Consider the following 15,395-nt stretch of genomic DNA (forward strand, 5'->3'; position numbering starts at 1 on the left):
TGTGTGATTACTGTATCAGTACATGGATTGGTTTGGCACTGCCCTAATCCTGGTAGATAAAGGGGGCGGAAAGATACTGCTAGGGTTCCCTTGTTGCTGTTGCTCCCATGTGATGCCCCTCTAACATGTGCCACTCTGCCTTGGAGCCTGCTGATTATGGACTGGAACCTCTACAAAAGGAGCTAAATAAAACTTCCCGCTTTAACTTTGGGTATTAAGTATTTTGTTTCAGCAACATGAGAAAAGTAAGTGACGCACTGGATAATCTAGCAAACAGGCTGAATGAGATGCAATTAGGAAAGCTCCTGCTGACAGACAATGTATATAGTACATGCTCGCCAGTGTGCCAAGTGCACCATGTTAATGGAATACTTGTGCAGAAATTATTTTGCTTTTCTGACTCTCTCCATCCTTCCACCCCCATCCCTTGGCTCAACTTTTTCCAAAGATTGGTTCTAATTTGAATTGGTTCAGTAGGATTTTGAAAACGACTCTGATTTTGTTTTCCGGACAGTGAAAAAGATAATACTTGGTTTGGATTCAGAGTTCAGACAATTAGTGTTGTCCATTTTGGTCGGAGTCCCATTGTCCTGGCCCACATTACTCACTGGGGGGATGCTTCTGTTTTCCCTTCTAGCTTGGAGTCTGAAAATGCCTGGGGTTTCTCTTGTTCCGAGCTGTCCTTGTTCTAAGCAACCTTGAAGAGCCCCTTACTGGAAACCAAAACCAGTGAGCAGGAAGAGCCCGACTCCACACCTCGTCTTCACCTGGCTCTGGTGTGGACTGAGGCTCACCCCTCTTCTTACTTGAGTGCAGCCCCTGCCGGCAGGAGTCTGATTGTGGGAAGAAGCCCTGACCAGAGAGAGAGAGAGGGAGGAAATGGAACACAACCTCCCTACTACTTAGGTGCAGGCTGCTTCATTTTCATGACCACAGTACAGGCCTGGTTACAAGAAGTAGCTTTGTGGGGAGTGCCCTGACCCCACTGGCACCCTTGGTATGGAGTGCAAAATGGCACCTTGGTTCTGTGATCTTCCTCCCCCAGACCCTTAACCCCAGTTAAGCCTGAGAAAACCCCAATTGGAGGACAGCCTACCAAATACCTGAGGGATCCTCTTCAAACTCCCCCGGTCATGGAAAACCTGAGGGCCCATGGTCATCAAGAAGCACCTCAACAGTCACTGTGACTGAACGTGATGTGAGGCAGCCAGTAGGAGCTGGCTCAGAAGTGTGATGTGAGGTGAAAGCTAGGAAGGGTGAGTGAAATGTTGGCTTTCCTCAGTGGTGATGTGTGGACATTCACACATTAGCTGGGATGGTACTGGCCTTATCACGGGAACGGGAGCATGGTGCATAGAAATTCTCCCCAAGATTATTGCAGCTTTTCTACACATCTAAAATATATAGAAATAAAGAGTTCGTTTTGAAGCACCATCCTATTTCTTTCTTGTTTTTCTCCTGATTTCGTGTTTCCCATTCTCCTGGTCTGCACCCTCTGCCCGGTCACTGAAGAAAGTGAAGGACCCAGGCCAGCTTGACATATCTCTCTCTCTCTGTTACGTGCGGTGGCTCCTCCCTGCTGGCTTGAGAGCCGGATACCACAGCTGGCCTTGCTGGCACCTTTACTTCTCAGCTTATCTGGCTTCTGGGGCTTATCTGAGACATTTCTGTTGACTGTCACGTGGTGAAGGCATGGAGGAGCCCTGTGCATTACTCTCGTGCTGCTCAAGGAGCCAGACTGCATATTCCAGGCCCGAGGTCGTGCTGCCCTCTGGGTGAGGATGGGGTCCTTCCAGGGGCTGTCATGTCTGACTCTGGTTGGGCTGATGTCTGCAGGACCCCTTGTCACGCTCTGCTTCCTTGTGCCTCTCTACTATCCATCTCCTTTATGTCTTCTGGTCCATTATCCTCATTCCTCTCCTGATCTTCAGTCTCCAGCATGCTTGGTCGGAGAAGAGGACTGATATGGCTGTGTGTGTTGCCTGGAGAATCTGAACCTAACATTCAGGGAACAGGAGACTGATACCAAGGCATTTTGCCCAGGGAAGAGTCCCCTGCCTCCTATGCAAGAGATTACTTACAATGTCAGCCATCTGGTACCAGCCCACGTGGTGCCAGCCCACATGGTACCAGCCCATGTGGTGGCTCTGTGCAAATGAGTTGGAGGCATCCTCTCTAGGCAGCCTTACCCTGTAGGCAGAGTATTGGTGGGGAGAGGTAGGTCTGAATTTCAAGCCCTAAATATTTCAGACCCCAAATACTCCCTCAACCGGGCTGCCCTGTGCACTAGACAAACTGCAATTATTCACTGTAACCCTGAGTTGCACAATGGGTCTGCAGGAAGAGTGCTTCCCATAATAACTTCTTATGCGGTTACGTGGGGTTGGGTGTAAATTGTCTTGGGAGCTCCCTGGAGAAGTGAGATTAAGACCCAGACTAAGTGGAGAGCTACATTCAGAGGTCTGTTTTTTTTTTTTAAAGATTTTTTCCATTAAGTTTTTTGCTACATTTAAGATAAACAATGTAGTTACATTCATCATTGGAATCTTGTACCTTTACATGGTGTATCTTGGTTCTTATTTTTTCCCCATTCCCCTGCCCTCCCTTTACCTCCTTCACCCTTCCCTGTTTACAAAGACTTTGCTTTCATTTTTTCTTAGCTCAGAGGTTCTGCTACCTGCCTCACAAGGGCAATATCCCAAGTTCAATACCTGGTACCAGAGAGAGAGAGAGAGAGAGAGAGAGAGAGAGAGAGAGAGAGAGAGAGAGAGAGAGAGAGAGAGAGAGAGAAGACGATTTATTTGGAACAAATAAGTAAAGGTGTGTCTGTTTTGTTACTGAGCTTGGCTCTAGAAAATGCTTTTTATGCATTAAATCTCATAGTGATGGCAACAATTGCTAGGCAGATAAGACACCAATGTTGATGTAACTTCTTGATTGATCAATCCTCATTTTATATCCCCTAAAAGATTACCCCAGGATGTGATGTCATCACTAGACTAAGTGCTGGGCTATTTGCTCTGTTACTTGCCTCACCAGAGTGACCTCCCAAGACCGAGATCCGATCTAGTTAGATGTCCCCAGTGACTGCCACTGTGGCAAGGACCAAGCTCACACGTGACAGGCAAAACCAGTGGCAATGGACTTCCACTATACATTCCCTGCCTCATTGCCCCCCTATTTCTCCTTTTACCACCTCTATGCTCCAAAAGAACATTTCACCTCTTTCTAAGCACATCCTGCCTGTCCATGCTGCCAGGCCTCAGAGCTTCTATGTATTTGCTAAAACCCAATGCAAATGTACCTCTGCGAAGCCTTCTCCAGACCCCCATGCAGAGTATGGCTCCCTCTTCTTTCTTATGAGTAGATCTGCTTTCCTTAATGCACATACAGCATTCTGTTGAGTCACGGAGACATCAGGCTACTTTTCTGGCCTGGCAATAAAGGACCAGGACATGGTTTGCGTTGGGATTTTGTATCTTCCATATGATGATTAATACAGAGTAGGGATTAAGTAGATGAATGAATACACAGACCCATTCCTATGTACTCTGAGTTACTTTTCCAAGAAAGGTGCTTAGTAGGTGATTTCTGGAGTAAGCCAGCCTGGGATTCCAGTCCTAATTCTGTTGCTTGCAAATGAATTTACTTAACGTCTGTTTCCTCAGTTGATAAATGGCAATAATACCAACCTCACAGAGCTGGAGGAGATTAAGTATAAAATTACACTAGTTAGAAATGCCAGGGACAACCAGTGAGGGACAGCTATATTCCTCAGACGCAGGTGCCCAGCCATGACAGGGTCCCCTGCATCTAGCTCCATGAGGCTGGGGCGATGTCTCTCAGCAGAGATTCTGTGGGTGATGGAGGGGCTGTTGGCTGGGACCCTGTAGCACTTTGCAGTAACTGTATTTGAAGATGGGCAGAGACTAAAAGGAGTCAGATGTCTGGAGAGGTAAGAGAACCCAATTAACCAGGCAGCATGAGAGTGAATTTTGTTCTAGTTAAACTCCACATGGGCAAGTCAATGTCTCCTTTCTGCTAGTCTTGATTACTGTCCTTAGTGATTGTTAACAGAGGTAACTGCATTCCCCAAATGATGTTTGAACTTCATCCAAGTTGGGTATTTCCTGGGCAAAAACCCAAACTAATCAAGCCAGTTTGGAAAAAGGAGCAGAGAGAAGCATAATGTACACCTTTAATTACTAGGGAGGCTTTAAAATTAAACACACAGAGGGCAAATCAACAAACTGGCTAATTTTGTTTTCCCTGTACCTTAACTGTTTAGTCTTTACCTGGACCGTGCACACTCCTGTGCAGCCCATATTCTCTAAACATTTTATTACAAACACGAACATAGTTTTCATCAGCTGCTGATTTTATTTGTGCTTAGGAAGCATTTGGTGACTATGCTGCAGGAAGGTTAAGTCAGCCCAGACACTTGCTAAGCCAGAGTTCAAGGCAACCTGCCCAAGCGATTGGAGGTTGCTGCCTTTAAACTTAAACAGCTTGGCTTTGCTATACCACTTACACTGCCAGGAAAAGAAACAAGGCCCAAGGGTTTCTTGTGCTGGCATTGCATTTGCACATTTGATTTGGAACGTGTTCTTCGCAAGGTGCTTTCCCCCATGCTCTGGCTGGGCTCAGTGCAACAGGGCCACGAGCAGTTTCTTGAAGTCCCCGGAGGTGTCTGAGCTGACCATGTCGGAGAGCGACTTCTGATACTTCTCCTGGAACCTGGCCTTTATCCCTTGAAGGTCCACCTGCAGGAAGGGTACAGCAGCATGGGGCACAATGTTAGTAGTGTGTGGGTTCACTGTGAACGGCAGGCCTGCCCCTAAACTCCCATATGCTTTCAGTACACCTCTGAGGTAGAACTATCATTATTTCCAGTTTTGGAGATAAGAAAAGGAAATCTAAGTTCTGTCCTCCAAAGGTGGAAGAAGGGTCTGTATGTTTCATTAAAATTTTATTTATGGAACCCCAAACTTGAATACCATGTGATTTTTACTACAAAATAGTATTTTTCTCTTGAGATTTTTATGTGATTTGGAAATGAACTCTTCGCAGATAGCAAGACTGTACAAAAACAAGTGGTGGCCCTGTGTGGCCTGCGGGCTTCAGTGTGCCAGCCGTTCGGAGGAGGTGAAGAAAGTTGTGGACACAGAGGTTTGAGATTCATCTTCCTTGCACCCTGATTGGCCAGGATAATGGTATCAACAAGTTATCCGTCAAGGATATTAATATCAACAAAATTCAAATCAATATTGATCTGTAGGACCTAGTTTGAATCCAGCTTATTAAAATCATAAAAACCTAAGTGTAAGAGGTAGGTGTAGGACTTAAGAGAAAAATAGATAAGAGATTGCTCTGCTGAAGACTTTTTATAGCTAACAAGGGAGGTAACTCTTGCATAGAAAAGATGCACTTCCAAATTGAACAACACGAGCCCCAAAAAAGAAGTCCAGAACGTTCTGGCCAGAACTCCTTTCTCTTTGGAGAGATCCTACTCTGCACTTCAGATTTGGAAACTGATTCTGTGTCCATCTCTCTTCTCCTGCCCCAGGTAGAGCTGAACTGAGAGAGAAGAAGGTGAAAAAAAGACAGGTGGAGGAGAGGAGCTTGGAGTGGAGGTTGAGTAGGAGAGAGACCCCTGGAGGAGGCGGAGCTGGGACTGTTCAGTGCCCTGTGGCTCTGGAGTCGGCGATCCGGCTACACGATGTCTCTCCAGGTCTGAAGCATTCTGAGGAGATGACCCAGGACATGTAGTCCCACCAAGCATCTGGGAATTGCATGTGCTGTGGTCCAGGTTGGAGGGAACTCGGATCCTGGCAAGACCTGTGGGTGGATCTGACCTCCCTGGGGTCTTTGGGAGCCCCAGGTCTGCTCTGTTGTGACACTTCAGTCCCTCAAGACCTCACCATGACTGGCTGGGGTTGCACTGCGAAGACCGAGAGCAAGCGTCTGGGAAGACAAGGGAGCGAGCTTGAGGGAAGGGAGCGAGAACTGCAGGAGGGAAGAGAGGCTGGCAAAGGGCGTGGGTAGGGAGAAAGGGACTTCGAGACAGAGAAGAAAGAAGCCAGCGGTGGAGGGTGAGGAGAGAGGGGAGTGTGAGCGGGCAGGGGAGAGTCCAGGCACAGAAATGAAAGAACCATCTTGCTGCAAAGTTATATTTAAAAACAGCATCAGATGTTAGGTATTTGTTGAGAACGGGTGAGAATTTGGGTTGGTACCACTTTTCCTTTAACCGTTTTTTATTTCTGAGGGAAGATGTGTGTGGTTTTCAACTGCTTAGTTCCACTTCACTTTCCAGGGCTTTTGGGATGGCAGATGAAGCACTATTTCTCCAGGGTTCCCCTTCCCTGGTGGCCGCACCCCAAAGCATTAGCTGTGGGTCCTGGCACTGCTCCCAGGCCTCCTCTTCATATCCGCCCCCCTTTTCTAAGACACATATACCAAGAGTGGTCTTCAGCGGTTTAAACACCCCCTGGTCTTTAGCTTATAGAGCATCTCTGCTCCTGGGAGGAAATCTTTCTTACAGCACATAAACAAATATTTGTTTTGCTAAACTGTTTCTCAAGTGCAGCCATCAAGAAAGGGTATGGCTAAAAAGGCTTACTAGAGGGCAATAAAAAGAAGGTTGAGGGGCTGGAGATTTAGCTCAGTGCCACCTACCTCACAAGTGCAAGGACCTGAGTTCGTTCCCCAGTACCAACCCCCCCCAAACAAACAAAAAACCCAAACAACAAGCACAACCACAACAAAACCGAAAAACAACAATAAAAAAGAAGGTTGAGAAACATTCTGTTAAATGGATGTATACAATTTTCTTCTACTGTACGTCCAGTTACAGAAAAGCCCCTTGGGAGCAGGGAGATGTTTGCTTGCTCTCCCCGAGCAAAGTGACGGCTGCCAGAGTCCGTTTTGACTCCGTGGTGGAGCCAGGCAGAGCCCAGCCTCCTCCAATGGCTCTGCGAGTTCCCTGCACACAGCGCCTCTCATGCCGGGAGCCACAGACACAGAAATAGCAGTGAGTCATTGTATTTTTATAAAAAGAAACAGACTGAAGCAGAGCAGTCTGCAGATTCCGGGAAAGCAAGGGCCGTCTCGGCCTCATCTTTCTGTAAATAGGCTTTTAGAGGGGCTACGAGTTGATGACATCAGGGACGAGGAGGAGTCTCACCTCAGCCCTGGTGACAATGATGCGAATCAGCGTCTCTTCATCGGTCCCCGCACCCTTCATGGCCTGGTACAGACGGTCAGCAAAGTAGCCCTCTCGGTCCCGGGCGCATCGCACTGCGGGCAACCAAAGGGGCCAGTGAGGCCTTCACGTGGGGTGTGCGGGGGCCCCGGGTCACCAGTCTCCCCTGGGCTGAAGGCGCTGAACTCCCTTGCGGGAGTCGGACACTAGGCTCTCCAGCCAGGGCCAGGCCCAAGCCGCCTCCGAAGGTGAGGTCTCCTAGGCTGTCGGGGCCTTTGGGGAGCAGAGTGGCCACTGTCCCTACCTTGGGGGAGCCCGAGGGGCCGCACCCTTCTGTAATAGACCCTAGTCCTCGGAAAGCGTCCTCCGCGGCCCGCGCCTCCCCTCTCTTCCTCCCCAGCCTGTGTTTTGCGCAGCTCCGCTGTGACCCCTCTCCAGGTTCCTGTGATCTCCGTAGCTTGAGCGCTGGGACGAGGGCTGGATGTGGTGTTTGGTTCCTTCTTAAGATCGCTTTTCTCCACTCTGCTCTGTGCCCCTTCCTGTCGCCCCTGCCCGCCAGCTCTGCTCTAGTCACAGATCAGTGTGACTAGGCAGTGAGGGACCTCTGCACCCCAGGGTGTCACCATGTCTCTCCCTTCTCCGGAGGCTCACTGTAGGTTGTTAACATTTCTCCAGAACACTTACACCGTTTAATGTTCACTTTTGATAGTAAATTCAGCGTAAGTGTGAAATGTGCAAACTTAACAGGGCCTGTCACGGGGTTCTTGTTTTCTAGGTGATCTTCTATGTGAGTGACTAGTACAGGCAAGGAGGAGAGGAGTGAGACCAGGGAAGCAGAGTCTGGGTTGGGCTCAGTCTTCTTTCACAGACCAGGAGGAAGCCCCAGAGCTCTAGTGGAAAAGAGAAAGCCAGACAGCCGTCTGCAGCTGGGGTGTGGGGTGCCTGCCCGCGATCCCAGCACTCTGGGGTGCGGAGATCTGGCTCCCTTGCTCCTTGGGCCATCCCAGTTTCACGGAGCCCTGTGCAACAGGAGCTGTATCTCCCAGAGGCAGGAAAATCGAAGTTTGAGCCCACCCTGGGCAACTTAGCAACTAAGTGAGACCTTGTCAAAAAAGAAGGAGGAGGAGGAAGAAGAGAAGGAGGCGGCTGGGGGATGTAGTTTAGTGTGGCAACGTAAAGGGCCTGGGTTTAATCCCCAGTACCACAAATAATCAAAACAACAAGCAGACCCCAGTGTCTGATTTCTTTACCCTGAGAACAATCCAAAGCTCCCGGGCTGTGGCTATTGGTGGTGGTGGTGGGAAGTTGTGTGCTGCTTTGCGGAGTAGGACATTTGAAACTTACTGTGGTTCCTAGGCAGTCGGAGTTACTGACACCGAGGGTTCTCTTCTCCTGTAGCACTGAGTTGCTGTAATTGCTTTCTGCCGTTGTGCACAGAATCTACCACATAGAGGGCTCCTCCTGTGACATCCTGCTTCCCCACAGCATGGGAGGGAAGCCTCAACTTCTCTACCTAGATAACCTATGCCTGGAGAGCAGCTTCTGTTGTTGGCAGCGGCAGGGAGGGTGTGGAGGAAAACTTCACAGTGACGGGAATGGGGCAGCCGCTTTCACAGCCTTTGAAGAGCAGGGGAGGCAGAGTGTGGTGTCACAGCTCTGTAATCCTAGCTAGTCAGGAGGCTGAGGCAGAAAGATGGAGAGTTGGAGGCCAGCCTGGGAACTTAGGAAGACTGTCTAAGAAGAAAAATGGGCTGGGGGTGTGGCTCAAGGCAGAGCGCCCCTAGGCTGATCCCCAGTACTGCAGTGGGGCAAAAGCAGGGATTCTTAAACTTCAGTGACTACAAGACAGTCTCCTCCCACACACCACTCCATTCTGGGCTTTTCTGTGGGAAATCTGGAGTCCCTACTCCAGAAACCAGTGTGACAAGATATTCTGATTCTGGTTCCTGGACCCCAGCTGCGAAGGCTGCTCCTGGTAGCAGTCATTTGGTCTCTGCCTACCTTCCCGATTTTAGCTATAAACTGGCATCTTTTGGTGTTGAGTGGGAGCCGGTGGGAGAATGTCTAGAAGTGGCTGTGTAGCCAGCCGTGCACTCTGTGGTTTGCGCTTGGGGTCTTCTTACTTTTACTTTCGCTATCCCTGAGAACAGCGCCTTGTGGCTCCCAACCCTGAGCACTGGCTCCTGCCCTCTGTGCACTCCTTGCTCTGCTCATTGTTTCTCTTGTGGCCTCTCTTGCCCTATGTGTCTCCTGTGGGCTTAAGCTCCTGAGGAGCAAGAACTGGGTCTTTTCCGCCTCTCATCCTGGCACCCAGCACAGCCCCTGGGGCCAAGAAGGAACTGAGTGCTAAGTCTTCTGACTGTGTGGTGTGCTCCTGGCTCGCCACACCAAGTAGACAGTCATCTGGATCCCCGGAACCGGTACATGAGTAGAGCCCTCTGTTTGCTTGTCAGACTCTCACAGCCCGAAAGACAGTTGTCCGTGCTGGAGCGTAAGTGTGTGGGCCAGGAGCAGCAGGGGGGATGCTCACACCTGTGTACATCACGGTACCAGCTCTGAATGCAACTCGAGCACGGATGGAAAAGAGTCAGTTGTTGCCATTGTTTAGCATAACCAAACCAAAAAACCAAACAGTTTGGCAACTGGAGCACATTTTTTAACTTCCAGGGCTGCTTCTTTGGGTTCTTCCCCTTCTGGGGATGAGTCTTTCCATTTCTTGTGCCATTTGGGATAGTGCCCTGGACTCTTCCCCCAAGCAGTGTGGACAATGGACAATGCCTTCATTCCAGAGATTGCACAAGGAAAAAACAAGCCTGGCAGACACAGCCCCATGCCCATCTCTCTGCCATTTCCTGCCTCTGGGGAATCCCCAGAGAGAAGGTCCTGGGGTTTGCTTGGCATGGTCAGAACCTCATCTCCTGCCTCTCTTTCTAAACAGAACATATTCTTTATGAATGCTTAAGGGAATCAAATTGAAAAGAAAACCCTGAAGCCATTAGGCAGACTTGTTCATGGACCTTATGTGTGGACACTGTTCAGTGCATGTTGAGTGAACTGTATATTGTGTCCTGGGCTCCTGATGGATGCTCACAGGGACCCATCCTCTCAGCAGGGTTGCAGTGGACCATGACGCCCTCCTTGGAATCGAGGCACTTTTTCTAAGGGTCACTTGCTGACTGCCCACAGCTGGGTCCCTCCCCAGGAGCTGCCCTCCAAGTGATGCAGCTGACTGGCCCCAGGTGGCAAATGCCCCCTGGGTGCAGCCTGCACCTAAGGATGGTTGACGTTGGGTACAGACCTGACTCCCCTGCTCCACTGGGACATCCCAGCATCAGAGGTCTCATGAGATGTGACAGGAGCTGCATCACACTCACTCTGTCCCCTGCCTGATGTTGCTTTGATATGTTGGGCCCCAAACTATTCCCTAAATCCTCCTACATGCAGACCTCAGTCCCCAAGTTTGGTTCCAGGGAGCCCAACCTAGGATGGGAACTCCTAATTTTACCTTACCAAGAGTTAAGTAGGCCTTTTGCAAGTCTCCTGATGTTTCCTCTTCAATGGCTTCTTCCATGTCTTTGCCAATGAGCTGAAGAGACAAGCAAAGTCCAGCTGTCATTCCGGGATGGCTTTTCACCCTCTTGGGGTTATTTCCTGTGAAAAGTGCTAAATTCTTCCAGATTTAGTGCTGCAGCTGTAAGGAGAGCCTCCCTGCCTTGTTGGGTGGGGAGGGGCTCTCGCTACTGAGGAGCGAGTCCCACTGGGAACCCTAAAAGATTTGGCCCAGCCAACACCATCCCCTTGGTCTCACTTTCCTCATCTGTAAAATTAGAGAGTGGAGGAGCAATTAATATACACGGCAATGATAATTCTTTATGTTGTTCAGTATTTTAATTTCCAATGTGTTTTTCACCATTCCCAGTTCTAAGTTCCTAGGAGGACATGGTGATGAGTCTGACCTTCATCTCCCTCATCTCTTTGCCTTGGGACTGGGGATTCTGTTGCTTCACCCGGGGGGATGAGTGGAGGCTCTGAGGTTCACAAAGAACCCAATCTAACACTCCTGAATGACTGGGCTGCACAGGCTGGGAGCCAGAGCTGACCCCACGAAATGCTATTTTCCTCCTCTCTGGGTGATTGCAGATGGTCTTCTCTCCACCACTGGCTCACCTGTCTCTGCACAGCATTACACATTTCAAATATTTAGAGAAGCTAAAGCCAGAGTAAATTGAAACTCTCTTTAACACAAATAGTGCCTGGGCCAAGCTCAGGGAAGGCAAAGAAAGAGAAAGGGAGGTGCTTTTCTGGGTTTGAACACTTTGCCTCTTTCTAGAAATTATCTTTTGTGAATATGACACCATTGATCCCACAGATTATTGGGGCCTTTGAGTACATGCTAGTGGAGTTTGTGTGTTTTATTGTGAAAACACAGGGGAACAAAACATTCTTGTGGTTCAGATGTAGTGAAGCTCTGTGTCGCATGCCCAGCAACTGCTCGCATATGTAGATGTCTTTGTGTTTGCGATGGAAACCAGAGATGAAGGAGAACGAACTTTCAATCCTGCTCTTTGCTTAGCTTCGCCCACCTTCCTGGGTTTGATGTGGGAGGTAGTGTTTTGGAAGGGGCGGGTGTCAGCTCCCCAGACATGGCTCTTGTTCTGTAGGTTGAGATTGCATTCCAAGACCTTCCTTTTGTTTATGCAAGTCTGTGTTTACTAAAAACTTGTCCCATTAAACCACTTACCATTTCTATCATTAATAGAAAGAGCATTGGGGCTAGACAAGAGTTTTTCCAGTGTTTTATAGCCTGTAAGACAGATGAAAGTGGACAAGCAGAGCTGATCTCCTTATGTGAGCCCTAGGCATCAATGCCGTGTTCTGCCTGCCAGGAGTTCTTCCTTGCACAACTCCGGCGGGTGTGGTTCGCAAAAATCTGATGAGATCATGTGATCTCCTGTTCTCTTCTGGCTTCACCCCCATCCTGGTGGCGTTTTGAGGCATCTCCTTCCACGATCTCCGTGGAACTTGGTGTGAAAGCCACAGACTGGCTGAGCTGCTGGGAGGCTCCTTAGCAAGCTTTTCACTTCACTTGCAGGAACATCTGATTCTTAGGGACTATGTGCATGGAACCAAGCTTTTGATCTCAGAACAAAAACACATTAGGAGGTAGATTGTGGACAAGGCTCAGAGACTCTGGTTACACAGGCTGCAGTGCCCCTAGGGAGGTTACTGGGAGAATGAGGGAGGTCCTATTATAGCAGGAGAATATTCTATATTATAAAGTCCAGGATGAGGACTGAGAATTTGCATTTTTAACAGGTTCCCATGTGATTGTCTTCCTTTTAAAAGGACTCCTCTGCTTTGGCAGAGTGCTGACTGCAGAACCTCTGCACGTGGCCTCTGAGGACAGAGGTGTAGGAGCTGAAGCCTGGCGTGCCTGCCTGGTAGTCCTGGGCGGTGATGGTCTTGCACGATGCAGCAGATGGGGGCCCTGTCACTAGGGCCAGGATTTCTGAGGGCATCAGAAATTAAGCCTCAGGCCTAGAGGGCAAATAACAAGCAAAACCCTGAATTTGGTGCCAAAAATTAAGATTCACCTCTATGCCAGGGTGACCTAATGTTTAACACACTCCAGTGAACTCACACTAGCATTTCTGTGCTTTTGGACAGAGACCATCACCAGCATACAGAACCCCAGGCCCTAAAAGCATGATGAACTCTTAAAAAGCTAACAATAAAGATTAAGATGAATGGCATTAGAGCAAGGGTTTTGGAATAGAGGAACATTCATGGCATTTTAGGGTTGGCTTCATGTAGCCTCACTGTCCACTTGAGCCCTTGCTCTGGTTACTGGTGCTTGACGAATGTTTCCTGAGTGCTTACTGCTCAGGAGGTCCTGAGTGCTAACTTTTATTACTGCATTCAATTCTTATTGATCCCACGGAGTAGGTACTATTGGGAAACAGAGGCAAAGAGCTCCTTAATAACTTGCCCAAGGTCATGGACTTAGTAGCCCAGGTCAGACTTTCTAGCCTTCAGCACGTATCAGATCAGAATCACTGGGAGACTTGCTGAGACTTGGGGATGGTCAGACATGAACCCCAAGGATCTGATTGAGTAGTTCAGGTGGGAACTGAGGATTTTCATTAACAGCTTCTTAAGTGCTTCTGGTGCTGTTAACTTGAAGATGCTGCATTGGCTTAGTGTGCCCTTGCAGGTAGGTAGCCACCAGATCACAGAAGTCACGGATGCAAACATGCAGTCATGTGTGTGTTTCCATAGTGATCACCAGTGACAGACATCCTTGGAAGCCCTGGCTGTGGTCCCTGTCACGTGGGAAGAGGACCAGTCATGGGAAAGTCCTCCGGGCACAGTGACCAGGAGATACGGGTCAGTGGCCTTCGATCTGGACCAGTACTGGAGGCAGAGGGCCCCGAGGCATGTGTGCAGAAATGATAAAATTCCAAAGCTCGCTTGTCTTTTCATCTGCTGCCAACACATAGGAGGGCTATTCTGAGTGAGGAGCAGCCAGCTCGGCAGAGGGAGGGGCTCAGCCAGGGTGTCCTGCTCTTGTCCACTTTCTGCTACTGACTTGCTGTGTGGTCCTGTAGGTCACAGAGGTCTTCTCGCTGGCAGGCGGAGCTGCGGTAATTGTTCAGCCTATGTTACACTTACGCTATTGTAACATTGAAATGATATACAGGGAATAGACATGGTTTGAATTTGTGAAAAACAGCATTTTACAAAAATAAAACAGGAGGGGGAGGAAAGAAAGAAAGGGAAGGAAGAAGGAAGGGAGGGAGGAAAGGAAGAAAGAAAGAAGGAAAGAAAGAAAAGGGAATATCTGATATTCCACTTATGGCTTTTTGCAAATTAAAATATCTTTTCAGAGGAGCCCTTATCACTAAGTACCTTGAAATAACTAACTTGCTTTGCTGGCTTAAAATGATCATGAGGTTAAAACAGAATCCTCACAGGTCTGTTCAGGAACCTGGCTCTGAAGCACAACAGCTCTGTCCCGAGAGTGGTAGGCACTGCTGTCCCAGTTGTTAGCAGGAGTAATGAAAACAAGAGCAGATATTTTTCTATTTGGAGGCTCTCTCTTCCTCAGCTTTTAACGTAACTCTTGGAACATCTGCTCATGGTCCCTGCTTTATAAGAGAAGATGGCACCTTAGAACCAAGATTTTCGGCCGGACCCTTGGCTTGCAGGACTTTGCTGTGACATCCCCGCTTCCCTCATCTCTGCTACACACCAGGGTCGCCGAGCCTGGGTGCCACGACTGGGGCTGGTTTTCTTCGCTGTGGGACTGTCCTGAGCTCTGTGGGCTCAGGCCCCTCCAGAATCGAAGTGTAAAGGACCCTCAGCTCCACACCCAGACCCAACTGCTCCTGGAAACCGGGGTGCTGTACTTACCAGCTGATAGGCCAGGAAGGTGGCTCGTAACTGTGCATGGCTCCTTTGGGCCAGGACTTCAGTGAAGGTGAGCTCCTCAGTGCCCCAGCGGCCTTCCCCTGCCTGGGGCAAACATCAGTAGGGTGAGGAGGGCCTCGTGCAGACTGTGGTCCGACCAGGCCTTGCTGTCATAAACACGCGCCCCACAGAAGCCACATGGGCAGACTACGCACGCTACACTTCTGACACACAGGCACGCCCTGCATTTTTATTTATATCTTTTATACTCGTGTTCATCCCAAAATGGATGTGGGAAGGTTAACTCCTTCTCAGGATAGGAGAATAGGAACGATTCTTTCTACACGATCTAAACAGGCACGTGTAGGCTATATTTATTTCTTAAAAATCACACTTATCTTTCATCTAACTCCCATTTGCGTGAAATAAAGAAACATTTGTTGAAAACCATGTTAATAAACGAAAAACAGAAGCCTGCGGAACCCAGCGCAACTGCACACTTACGTCGTACAGATCCTTGGCGTCCCGGCTGGCGAGCTCCTTGTCCACCTCGGAGCCTTCATCCCGGTCAGCCTAGGACATCCATTGACACACTGTTACTAACAAGAAACAGATCTTGGACCCAGGGGTATTTTAGAGGGTGCCCAGCTCAGGCCAGACTGGCCAGGCTTCAGGATCTGCTCTCTGCTGCCATCTTCTGGGCACAAGTGTTAAACAGTGTGGCTTCTGTGAGGACTCTCTTCTCTCTCTCCCCACCTGCCTCCCTCCCTCCCTCCCTCCCTCC

General features: G+C 49.1%; 1 protein-coding gene across 1 annotated transcript in view; it reads right to left on the bottom strand.

Moving 5' to 3' along the window:
• Positions 1-4,357: 4,357 nt before the first annotated feature.
• Anxa13 (annexin A13) overlaps positions 4,358-15,395 on the bottom strand; it is a 43,781-nt gene continuing 32,743 nt past the window's right edge. The window contains exons 7-11 of the mRNA XM_010611241.2: positions 15,116-15,184; positions 14,615-14,716; positions 10,712-10,787; positions 7,184-7,296; positions 4,358-4,763 (exon numbers count right to left, since the gene is read on the bottom strand). Of these exons, the coding sequence (XP_010609543.1) occupies positions 4,644-4,763; positions 7,184-7,296; positions 10,712-10,787; positions 14,615-14,716; positions 15,116-15,184 (480 nt within the window). The 3' untranslated portion in view covers positions 4,358-4,643. The remainder of the gene's footprint in view (positions 4,764-7,183; positions 7,297-10,711; positions 10,788-14,614; positions 14,717-15,115; positions 15,185-15,395) is intronic.

The sequence above is a fragment of the Fukomys damarensis genome, unplaced genomic scaffold (genome assembly GCF_012274545.1).
Source record: "Fukomys damarensis isolate Sample0158 unplaced genomic scaffold, DMR_v1.0_HiC HiC_scaffold_5, whole genome shotgun sequence".
NCBI classification, from domain to species: Eukaryota; Metazoa; Chordata; class Mammalia; order Rodentia; family Bathyergidae; genus Fukomys; species Fukomys damarensis.